Below are 12,400 nucleotides of genomic sequence, written 5' to 3' on the forward strand. Positions count from 1 at the left end.
TATGCATCAGCCACTGTTATCACCAGATCATCACTAGATGAGCCTCTGGTGATGTTACAATGTGGGCTGGTGGGTCTAGTCAGTACAGAACGGCCCTATACTTTGTGACAGCCCCTACTAATGGAATACCATCATTAATCCAGTCATTGTGCTTCTGCAAGAACAACACAGGCCTAATTTCATCTTAATGGATGACATTGCTCCAGCTCATTGAGGTCATTAGGGAACGGCTGCTGGAGACTGGGGAACCTCAAATGGAGCGGCTGCACTTTCTCCAGACCTGAATTCCATAGAAAACCTATGGGATCAGCTGAGTCGCCCTGTAGAGGCCATAACTCTGTTCCCCAGAACCTCAATGACCTGAGGGCGCCCTTCAATAAGAGTGGGATGCCATGCCTCCGCAGACAATAACAACTTGTGACCAGCAGGAGAGATGTCATTGTCAAGCTGTTATTGATGCTCAAGGCCACATGACAAGTTATTGAGACACTGACATTTTTGGGGGGTATACCCAACACTGGTGTTGGCTTTTGTTTCAATAAATTGTTTTAGTTTCAGGATTATTGCCCCTCATCAGTACAAAGCAGAGTACTATTTGGCTAGATGAGACAAAATTGAAGAGATTGGTTTGGTAATATACAGTTAGGTCCAGAAATATTTGGACAGTGACACAAGTTTTATTATTTTAGCTGTTTACAAAAACATGTTCAGAAATACAATTATATATATATAATATGGGCTGAAAGTGCACACTCCCAGCTGCAATATGAGAGTTTTCACATCCAAATCGGAGAAAGGGTTTAGGAATCATAGCTCTGTAATGCATAGCCTCCTCTTTTTCAAGGGACCAAAAGTAATTGGACAAGGGACTCTAAGGGCTGCAATTAACTCTGAAGGCGTCTCCCTCGTTAACCTGTAATCAATGAAGTAGTTAAAAGGTCTGGGGTTGATTACAGGTGTGTGGTTTTGCATTTGGAAGCTGTTGCTGTGACCAGACAACATGCGGTCTAAGGAACTCTCAATTGAGGTGAAGCAGAACATCCTGAGGCTGAAAAAAAAGAAAAAATCCATCAGAGAGATAGCAGACATGCTTAGAGTAGCAAAATCAACAGTCGGGTACATTCTGAGAAAAAAGGAATTGACTGGTGAGCTTGGGAACTCAAAAAGGCCTGGGCGTCCACGGATGACAACAGTGGTGGATGATCGCCGCATACTTTCTTTGGTGAAGAAGAACCCGTTCACAACATCAACTGAAGTCCAGAACACTCTCAGTGAAGTAGGTGTATCTGTCCCTAAGTCAACAGTAAAGAGAAGACTCCATGAAAGTAAATACAAAGGGTTCACATCTAGATGCAAACCATTCATCAATTCCAAAAATAGACAGGCCAGAGTTAAATTTGCTGAAAAACACCTCATGAAGCCAGCTCAGTTCTGGAAAAGTATTCTATGGACAGATGAGACAAAGATCAACCTGTACCAGAATGATGGGAAGAAAAAAGTTTGGAGAAGAAAGGGAACGGCACATGATCCAAGGCACACCACATCCTCTGTAAAACATGGTGGAGGCAACGTGATGGCATGGGCATGCATGGCTTTCAATGGCACTGGGTCACTTGTGTTTATTGATGACATAACAGCAGACAAGAGTTGCCGGATGAATTCTGAAGTGTACCGGGATATACTTTCAGCCCAGATTCAGCCAAATGCCGCAAAGTTGATCGGACGGCGCTTCATAGTACAGATGGACAATGACCCCAAGCATACAGCCAAAGCTACCCAGGAGTTCATGAGTGCAAAAAAGTGGAACATTCTGCAATGGCCAAGTCAATCACCAGATCTTAACCCAATTGAGCATGCATTTCACTTGCTCAAATCCAGACTTAAGACGGAAAGACCCACAAACAAGCAAGACCTGAAGGCTGCGGCTGTAAAGGCCTGGCAAAGCATTAAGAAGGAGGAAACCCAGCGTTTGGTGATGTCCATGGGTTCCAGACTTAAGGCAGTGATTGCCTCCAAAGGATTCGCAACAAAATATTGAAAATAAAAATATTTTGTTTGGGTTTGGTTTATTTGTCCAATTACTTTTGACCTCCTAAAATGTGGAGTGTTTGTAAAGAAATGTGACAATTCCTACAATTTCTATCAGATATTTTTGTTCAAACCTTCAAATTAAACGTTACAATCTGCACTTGAATTCTGTTGTAGAGGTTTCATTTCAATTCCAATGTGGTGGCATGCAGAGCCCAACTCGCCAAAATTGTGCCACTGTCCAAATATTTCTGGACCTAACTGTACTTAGTAATTTTCCAAGGCTTGGTAAAGGGTCGTATATTAACTTGTAGAGAAGCCACCTACACTAGTCGCCTCTAGAGAGTTTTCCCTTCTTCTGGAGGAGAGCACATTTACAGGATAGGTATACTAGATGGATATTTTCCTTTTTAGTCATGATGCAAGACTCAATAAAGGGCTGCTTGATTTATGGAGTAGTTGCCTTTTAGAGGTGGCCCTAGTTAGATAGTTTTTCTCCTGGAGGAGAGATAATTTGCACACCAATAAGATGAGACTTAGGGGCCCTTTGCACACTACGACATCGCAAGCCGATGCTGCGATGCCGAGCGTGATAGTCCCCGCCCCCGTCGCAGCTGCGATATCATGGTGATAGCTTCCGTAGCGAACATTATCGCTACAGCAGCTTCACATGCACTTACCTGCCCTGCGACGTCGCTCTGGCCGGTGAACCGCCTCCTTCCTAAGGGGGCGGGTCGTGCGGCGTCATAGCGACGTCACACGGCAGGCGGCCAATAGAAGCGGAGGGGCGGAGATGAGTGGGACGTAAACATCCCGACCACCTCCTTCCTGCCGCATTGCCGGCCGGGACGCAGGTAAAGAGATGTTCCTCGCTCCTGCGGCTTCATACACAGCGATGTGTGCTGCTGCAGGAACAAGGAACAACATCGTAACATCGGTCTTTCCCAAATCATGGAAATGACCGACGCTACACCGATGATACGATTACGGCGCTTTTGTGCTCGTTAATCGTATAAAAAATGCTTTACACACTACGATGTCGAAAGTGACGCCGGATGTGCGTCACTTTCGATTTGACCCCACCGACATCGCACCTGCGATGTCGTAGTATGCAAAGTGCCCCTTAGGGTTTGTGCCCACAATCAGGACTCACTGTGTCCTGGACGCAGCGGGCCTTGGCCTGCGGGGCCGCGAGTCTCCTCTGCAGGAGAACGCAGGAGATCTCAGCTGCTCGTACCCACGATCAGGGTTCGGTGCGCTGCGGTCTCCTGCTTGTGTTCTCCCTATGGAGGACGCAGGCAAATCCGCAGCAAACAATTGACATGCTGCGGTCTGGAAAGACGCACCACAGGTCAGTGTTTGCTGCGGAAAAACAAGCACAGTGGGCACGGGATTTCTAGAAAACCATCCACTGTGCTTGTACTGTACAACACTGCGTTTTGGACGCAGTGAAAACACGCTACATCCAAAACACTGCAAACACTGATCGTGGGCATGGGCCCTTAGGAGACAATAGAGCAAACGCAGGTAACCACATTTGTATTTTCCCCGAGTCCCCAATCGGACTCATTACTTAGTAACATTTTATACTTCTATCATTGACTGACCTTTTTACTATATAAAATCCTTAAAAATATCAGGATAAATTCTCTATATGTGCAGATTTATTGATATTTAAAAATATGCAGAATCAGTCTTTTTTAGGATAAGGCAAAGGGCACAGTTAATAAATTACCATAGCTGTAATGTACAGTGCGTATCTCAGCATCTTTACATTGGGGATTCAATGTGGTCAGCATTTATTTTCCAACACTAAGGAACCAATTTGTCACATGTAGTGGCTCATCGGACCTATGTAACAAAAAAAGTCAGAAAACTTACCGCTACCAGACCGTTGTGTCCTGTGAAGTGGAAAAAAAACACATAATTACACACACAACACTAAAAGGCTTATTTTACATATCTAATATGTAAACCTGTGTGTGTGTGTGTGTCTGTGTGTGTGCCATATGTATGTATGCATGTATGTGTGTATATATATATGTGTATATGTCCGCTAAAGGAATTTCCACCGTCGCATTTACAATCATAAAATTCTGCACAGCCGCCTCATGTGACTCAGGGAACGTCATAGACTATGTTTTGAGGGCAAATTTTAGCCCCGCGTTTTACAGTTATTCGTAAAATCCCCCCGCTTACATACTGTTTGGATGTGTGAGGTAATATATTGGCGGTTTTAGCAGTTAGCCAGGATATTTGTCAGGTGACCTATAGCAACCAATCACAGCTCTGCTTGTCTTTTGCTACAGGTCATTATAAGAGCTGTGATTGGTTGCTATAGGCAACAAAAGACATTCTTAGTATAAGAAACCTTTGTCAGTTAAAATTATTTCGGTGGTGAGAGGGAGAGTGGAAGAGATGGAGAGTGGGAGGGAGAGAGAAAGGGAGGGAAAAGAAGAGAGAGGGAGAGTGGGAGAGTTGGAGAGTGAGAACGTGATTGAGAGGAAGTGAGAGGGAGAGTGCGGGAGAGAGAGTGGGAGAGAGGGAGAGTGGGAGAGAGGGAGAGTGGGAGAGTGAGAACGGGATTGAGAGGAAGTGAGAGAGAGAGTGGGAGAGAGAGTGGGAGAGAGGGAGAGTGAAAGAGGGAGAGTGGGAGAGAGGGAGAGTGAGAGAGAGAGTGGGAGAGAGGGAGGGTGAAAGAGGGAGAGTGGGAGAGAGGGAGAGTGAGAGAGAGAGTGGGAGAGAGGGAGAGTGAAAGAGGGAGAGTGAGAACGAGATTGAGAGGAAGTGAGAGGGGGAGTGGGAGAGAGATAGAGAGTGAGAGAGGGAGAAAGGGAGAGACAGAGAGAGGGAGAGAGAGATAGAGATTGAGACTGGGAGAGCTGGAGAGTGAGAGAGGGCAAAAGGGAGAGAAAGGGAGGGAGAGAGACAGAGAGCTGGAGAGTGAGAGAGGGCGAAAAGGAGAGAGAGGAAGAGAGGGAGAGAGATGGAGAGTGAGAGAGGGCAAAAGGGAGAGAAAGGGAGGGAGAGAGACAGAGAGCTGGAGAGTGAGGAGGGCGAAAAGGAGAGAGAGGAAGAGAGGGAGAGAGATGGAGAGTGAGAGAGGGCAAAAGGGAGAGAAAGGGAGGGAGAGAGACAGAGAGCTGGAGAGTGAGAGAGGGCGAAAAGGAGAGAGAAGAAGAGAGGGAGAGAGACAGAGAGATGGAGAGTGAGAGAGGGCAAAGGGGAGAGAAAGGGAGGGAGAGAGACAGAGCTGGAGAGTGAGAGAGGGCAAAAAGGAGAGAGAGGAAGAGAGAGAGAGAGACGGAGAGTGAGAGAGGGCGAAAGGGAGAGAGAGGAAAGAGAGGGAGGGTGGGAGAGAGACAGAGAGAGAGAATGAGTGGGAGAGAGAGGCTTAGTTACTATCCTGTGCAACACCGGGCACTACGTTTAATATCTCGCCTTTTTCAATATTTCTGTTTGCTATCAGTGAATGAAATAATCTTCAATACTTCAGCTAGACATAATCAAATGTTTTTAGCTAATAAATGTAACTGTCTTGATATAATAAAAATTAATAATAATAATTTTATTCATTTATATAGCACTATTAAATCCACAGCGCTTTACATACATTGGCAACAATGTCCCCATTGGGGCTCACAGTCTAGAGTCCCTATCTGTATGTCTTTGGATCTTGATATCTATGATAAATGGGTTTTAAACTTTCAATAAACATTTATTATATAGGATAAATAATGTAATGTATGGACACAGTGACTCCAGCAGAATAATGAGTGCAGCTCTGAAGCATAGCATAGGATAAATAATGTATTGTATGAACTCAGTGACTCCAAGAGGAATAGTGAATGCAGTACTGGAGCTTAATATAGGATAAATAATGTAATGTATGGACACTGACTCCAGTAGAATAGTGAGTACAGCTCTGGAGCATAATATAAGATAATGTATTATATAAACTCATAATACTCAAGCAGAATAGTGAGTGCAAAGTTCCTCAACTCTTTATGCAGAATAATTATTTATGCAAAATAGTGTTTCTGGTACATTTGTATTATTCCACTGCATACAGTGAAGAAGTAGTACGGTATGTGTAGAAAGAGTGGAGGGAGCAGGAATATCTGGGCCCTGGTTCCTTCTGCCTCATGAGGAGACACAGTATAATAAATGCCACATGGTAGATGGGGGCGTCTATTACAGATTTTGCTGTGGGGCCCAAGAGCTTCAGGTTACATTATACTTTTGCAGTCACATCCACAGTGTTTATATACTATTACAGTGGAACCTTGGTTTAAGAGTAACTTGGTTTGAGAGCAATGCTTTGCAATAAGAGCAAATTCCCACTGTGCACACTTCCAATTACATCGTTTCGCCACGCTCTGACCCGCTCTGGAGGTAATTTTCTGTCCATATGCACTGTATACAGTATACCATTGCACAGTATAGTATATACTATATAGCATGTCTATCAATTTGCATTTGTGGATACAGTATTGTACTCTTTCGGCTAACCAGTGCAGCACATTGCTTATACTGTACCTCCCGTACACCAGCAATTCTATAGGAAGCTAATGTGCAGTTTAATTTGTTTCTTACTGTGCAGTATTTTGTATTAGTGCACTGTAATAATATATATGAATACAGTACATTATTTTGTTTTAGTGTAATAAGTTTGTATAAATACTGTAAATATTTTTGGGTTGTGGAACGAATTGTCTGTGTTTCAATTATTTCCTATGGGAAAATTTGCTTTGATATAAGAGTAACTTGGTTTAAGAGCACAGTCCCGGAACACATTATGCTCGTAATCCAAGGTTCCAGTGTATTTCATTCACGTGTTTGCCATTGCATTTATTTGTGAGAAATTCAGGGCTACATGTTAAATAGATACTACATTTTATGTATCCTCAGGTTGTTAGGCAGCGCTGAACATTCAGTTCCTGAAAAGCTGAAAATATCTCTGGTTCCTAGAATGCAACATAATTATTCACAGACGCTAGAAGTTACAGCTTGTACTGCAGCTCAGTGTATCCTAACCATAGCAATGAAGCTAGATAGATAGATAGATAGATAGATAGATATTTACTTCGCATTCTTATTTTCTTTGTGTGTATTGGAGCAACACAGAAAAAAAACCCAGAAAAAAAAACAAATAGGACATAATTTCACACAAAACCCCCAAAATGGGCCGGACACAATTGTTGGCCCCCTCAACTTTCTTTTGGAATAAATAACTGCAATCAGTCGCTCCCTATACCCGTCCACAAGCTTCTTCCTCCTCTCACCTGGAATTTTGGACTCTTCTTCATAACCGACTCCAGGTCTCTCATATTTGAAGGCGTCTTCTCTTCTCCCAACAGCAATTTTAAGATCTCTCCTCAGGTATCAATGGGATTTAGATCTGGACTCATTGTTGCCACTTCATAACTCTCCAGTGCTCTGTTTACCTCCATTTCTGGGGGCTTCTTAAAGTATGTTTAAGATCATTGTCCCATGACATAGGACGCAAACCTAGCTGACATTGGGCACTACATCACCACCCAAAATCCTTTGGTAGTCTCCAGATTTCATGATGTCTTGCACAGTCAAGGCACCAGTGCTAGAGGCAGTAAAACAACGCCAAAGCATATTTGAAGCTCCACAATACCGGATTGTAGGTCCTGTGTTCTTTTGTTTATCAGCCTCATTCTGTTTTTGGTAAACAGTAGAATGATGTGCTTTACCAAAAAGCTCTATCTTGGTCTCATCTGTCCACAAGATGCTTTCAAAGAATGATTTTGGTTACGCACGTACATTTTGGCTTTTCTTTGTCTCTGTATCAGTAGTGGGGTCTTCCTGGGTCTCCCCCATAGTGTTATATTTCATTCAAATGTGGATAGATAGTTCACACTGACATTGATGCCCCCTGAGCCTGCAGGACAGCTTGGATTTCTTTGGAACTTGATTGGGGCTTATCCACCATCCTGAATAGCCTATGTTACAACCTTTCAACAATTTTTCTCTGCCGTCTATATCCAGGGAGATTAGCTACAGTGCAATGGGTTGTAAACTTCTTTATTATATTGCACACCAGGGACAAAGAAACATCAAGATCTACAGAGATGGACTTGTAACCATGAGATTGTTGATATTTTTCAACAATTTTAGTTCTCAAGTCCTCAGACATCAGACAGTTCTCTTCTTCTCTTTCTGTTTGTGCTGTTTCTATTTGTCTTAGTTAAAACTGTTATTTAATGTTTTTCATGCCTGTCTCTGCTGCCATCTACTGGTCAGACTTTTCAGCTCCTCTGTTTCTTTTGCCCAGCCCATGGGAGTGTCTGATGACCCTCTTGCATCACTTCCTGGGATTTTCATTCCAGCCAGAGCTTTTGTGAGAGCAACATCTCTTATTGGAGCTACTAGAAGCAAAGTCTTCTGACCACGTAGTAGCTTAAGAGGCAAGCATCGCTGGAAGATTTCAATGCCAGGTACTTGGATTACTGCACTCTGCATGTCCTAACCTTTGGAGAAAATAAACCACCATTGTTTCATCTCAGCATGTGCATGTTTCACTCTGGAGCGCTCTGGTCCTGTCTGCCTCACCTATAGGAAAAACGAAGGTAAGACTCTCACAACCTCTCACAACTACGCACCTTCCATCACCTTTAAGTGGGGACAGAACAGTCAGAAGACTGCTTAAGAGCTCAATACCCCGGCTACAGATCCCCAAGAACCCTGTAACTTCCCCTGTAATCTGCCTAGCAACAAGCCTTGTGCACTAGTCTGCCTGCACAGTGCATGCCTGGACAAGCCTAAGGGGAAGCTCTCCCATCTGCCACGTCCTGTATCACCTCTGCTTGCATTGTAAAGGGACAGTTTATGCACCTGCTGTTTCTCTCCTGCTGTACGCCTTCTATAGACTTGCAGTACATTATACCCCATTACTGCACATCGCTGCACTGCGAACCCCATGTTTTACTGAAGACACCTTGGGAATCTCATCAGGGAGTCCTTGCAGAGCTGCACAACGATTTTTGGACCCCTATTCAAAAGTCAAGTTTCTTAAAGAGACAGTACACCTTAAATCAAAATGGCTGAAAAAGACCTTGGACAGTTCCCCACTGCTGAAACAGAGCAAATACAATCTGATACTGTCCATTATGAAGCCCAGGAGGCAGAGCCCACGCTTTCAGCAGACCAAGTTGTCCGACCGAAGCGCTCTTCCAAACCCACGATAAAGGCCGCTGAAAACTATCACACTATGAAAGATGAGCTATGTGAACACCTGGAAGAACAGTGGGAACGAGTCACCTATTACATGTCAAGACTTGAATCCTCATCAGGTGATGCCACATGCTTACAAGCCGCTCTGGAACGGCTGAACACAGCTCATGAAAGATACAAGAGACTGTCAACAAGGTACATTACCTTTCTAAAAGACTCTAAAATTGATGAAGCGCTTTCAGACCTGAGCAAGGCAGAAGAGGTAAACAAGGAAAGAGATGCCAAGGTGCAAGATGCCATAGACAAGGCCGAACACCGTATCTCTCACCAGCAAGAAACCAGATCACACCGATCAACCTCATCTAGACGTTCCTCTCGGTCATCCGGGTCATCATCCTCAAGAAGCTCAGCCCTGAGCGACAGGATACTAGAGGCCCGCATAAGAGCAGAGGAATCCAAGGTGAGACGTTCCTTCACAGAAAGAGAAGTAGAGGAAGAAGCCAAAAGGACAGAAGCAGAAGCCCTTGCAAAAGCAGAAGCTGCTAAAGCAGAAGCCCTTGCAAAAGCAGAAGCTGCTAAAGCAGAAGCCAAAAGGGCAGAAGCAGAAGCCCTTGCAAAAGCAGAAGCTGCTAAAGCAGAAGCCCTTGCAAAAGCAGAAGCTGCTAATGCAGAAGCCCTTGCAAAAGCAGAAGCCGCTAAAGCAGAAGCCCATGCAAAAGCAGAAGCCGCTAAAGCGGAAGCCAAAAGGGCAGAAGCGGAGGCTCGGATAAAGATTATTCGGTCACAGATGGAAGAGGAAGTTGCGCTAGCTAAAGTGAGACTACTTGAGCAAGCATTGATCCAAGGTCCTGATCCAGCTGACTCGCCACCACTGGAAGCAGACAATCCAGTTGATCACACAAGAGACTATGTACTGAATCAGTTACCTGTAGCAACCCCGGTTTGCAGTACCGTCCAAGCCGACAACACCGAAACCTCCAACTTACCTCTCCCAGTGCCAGTACCACCTAAAGCACCCGAGCAAATTAATAACAGTCACCAAGAGGTGCCCTCTCAAACACAGCCACCACAGCAAGATGGCAACCAAGTGTTTCCTGACCCACTTCCACAGCTCAAGCAGCGGTCATCAGAATCTACAGAGGCTAAACCACAGCTCAACCCTGCAGCAACGTCATTTTACCCGGGAACATCTCATCCATTCATGCCAGGCAGCCCATACGCCCCAGGGGCATCACGAGTCGTCGTGGCAACAAGTGGTGAGAAACCAGATATGTCTGAGTTTGCCAGGTTCATGGTGAGCAGAGAGCTAATCAACACTAGTCTCACGAAGTTCGATGATCGTGCAGAGAGCTACAGGGCCTGGAAAGCAACTTTCAAGGCAGCCATCGCCAATCTCAACTTCACTGCGGAACAGGAGCTCGACCTCCTGATCAAGTGGTTAGGCCCAGGCTCTACAAACCGTATCAAGAGCCTCAGAACCGTCTATGTGGGACAAGCAGAAGCAGGTCTCGCTGCTGCATGGCAGAGACTGGAACGCACCTTTGGCAGCGCAGAAGCAATAGAGAAAGCCCTATTCAAGAGACTGCAGGACATCCCAAAGATCAACCTTAAAGAAGTCCACAAGCTTCAAGACCTAAGTGATCTGCTCATGGAGCTGGAGCTTGCCAAAAGAGATCCTCGTCTGTCTGGGCTGTGCTACCTGGATACAGCCCATGGAGTGAACCCAATCGTGGTGAAGCTGCCATACAGTCTGCAGGAGAAATGGGCAACGTCAGTCTCAAGGTACAAAAGAATGAATGACGTCACCTTTCCCCCATTTATTCAGTTCTGCAAGTTCATCGACGAGCAGGCCCAGATGAGGAACGACCCCAGCCTCGACTTCCTAGAGTTCAACACTTCGGCAGCTGCAACATCATCATCATCAAGGTATGAAGGTGCCATACACAAACGCAGAGACATTAAGAACACTGTGAGTGTCAGGAAGACTGAGCTACCATCACCTGCAGCACGCACAGATAAACAGAACACCATCTCATCACGAGATAAGTCTTTCAATCAAGAATGTCCCATCCATAAAAAACCGCATTCACTGAACAAGTGCAGAGGGTTTAGATCCAAAACCCTACAGGAGCGCAAGAAAGTCCTCACAGAGCTTGGGATCTGTTTCAAATGCTGCGCATCACTTGAGCACATGGCCAAGGACTGTAAATCCATTGTCAAGTGTGAGGAGTGTCATAGCGAAAAACACGTTTCAGCCATGCACCCAACTCAGCTAGCTAGAGACACACCGGCTGCAGTCACCACCACTCCCACTCCAAGTCATGGCGGGGAGCCCAAGAATCAGACTGACACCACCACAGCCGTCTCCTGCTCATGCTCAGAGGTATGTGGAGAGGGTCAAATGCAGAAATGTTGTGCCCGAATATGCCTCATCAAGGTTTATCCCGAGGGACATCCAGAAAAGGCAATGAAGGTGTATGCCATCATAGACGACCAAAGCAACCGGTCCCTAGCAGGAACCAATACACCTTGAACACCTGCTCAGGTCGCATTGAGACTAGCGGCAGAAGAGCCCAGGGATTCATTGCTTCGCCTATCAATGGGAAGACTGAAATACCTCTACCAACGCTCGTTGAATGTGACCAAATACCCAGCCACAGGAATGAAATTCCTACCCCAGAAGCTGCATTTCATCAACCACACCTAAGACACCTCGCTAGTGTTATCCCACCTCTGGACAATAATGCAGAGATTCTACTCCTGCTCGGCAGAGACAATCTAAGGGTACACAAGGTGCGACAGCAGTGTAATGGGCCTGACTATGCACCATACGCCCAGAGACTGGACTTGGGATGGGTAGTCATAGGAAATGTGTGCGTTGATCGATCAGAAATTGATTCCTTCAAGACTTATGTGCATGGAGATGGGCGCACAACCTGCTTAAAGCCATGTCCTCATCACTATGAAGTGAAAGAGAAGTCTCCAGACACAATACAGCTACCTGACATCGCTTCTTCTCTGCATATCGACAACTTGGGAAGATCAGTCTTTCTCACAACCAAGGACGACGATAAAGTAGCCTTGTCAGTAGAGGACAGAGAATTCATCGGAATAATGGACTGTGAGTTTTCTAAAGACAAAACCAACCATTGGGTCTCTCCATTACCCT

General features: G+C 45.2%; 1 protein-coding gene across 1 annotated transcript in view; it reads right to left on the reverse strand.

Annotated features, from left to right (window-relative positions):
- Positions 1-12,400, reverse strand: part of PYROXD2 (pyridine nucleotide-disulphide oxidoreductase domain 2) — a 140,493-nt gene that overhangs the window by 118,809 nt on the left and 9,284 nt on the right. Inside the window, exon 2 of the mRNA XM_075352240.1 lies at positions 3,910-3,929. Coding sequence (XP_075208355.1) covers positions 3,910-3,929 — 20 coding nt within the window. The remainder of the gene's footprint in view (positions 1-3,909; positions 3,930-12,400) is intronic.

This window comes from Anomaloglossus baeobatrachus, chromosome 5, assembly GCF_048569485.1.
Source record: "Anomaloglossus baeobatrachus isolate aAnoBae1 chromosome 5, aAnoBae1.hap1, whole genome shotgun sequence".
Classification (NCBI taxonomy): domain Eukaryota; kingdom Metazoa; phylum Chordata; class Amphibia; order Anura; family Aromobatidae; genus Anomaloglossus; species Anomaloglossus baeobatrachus.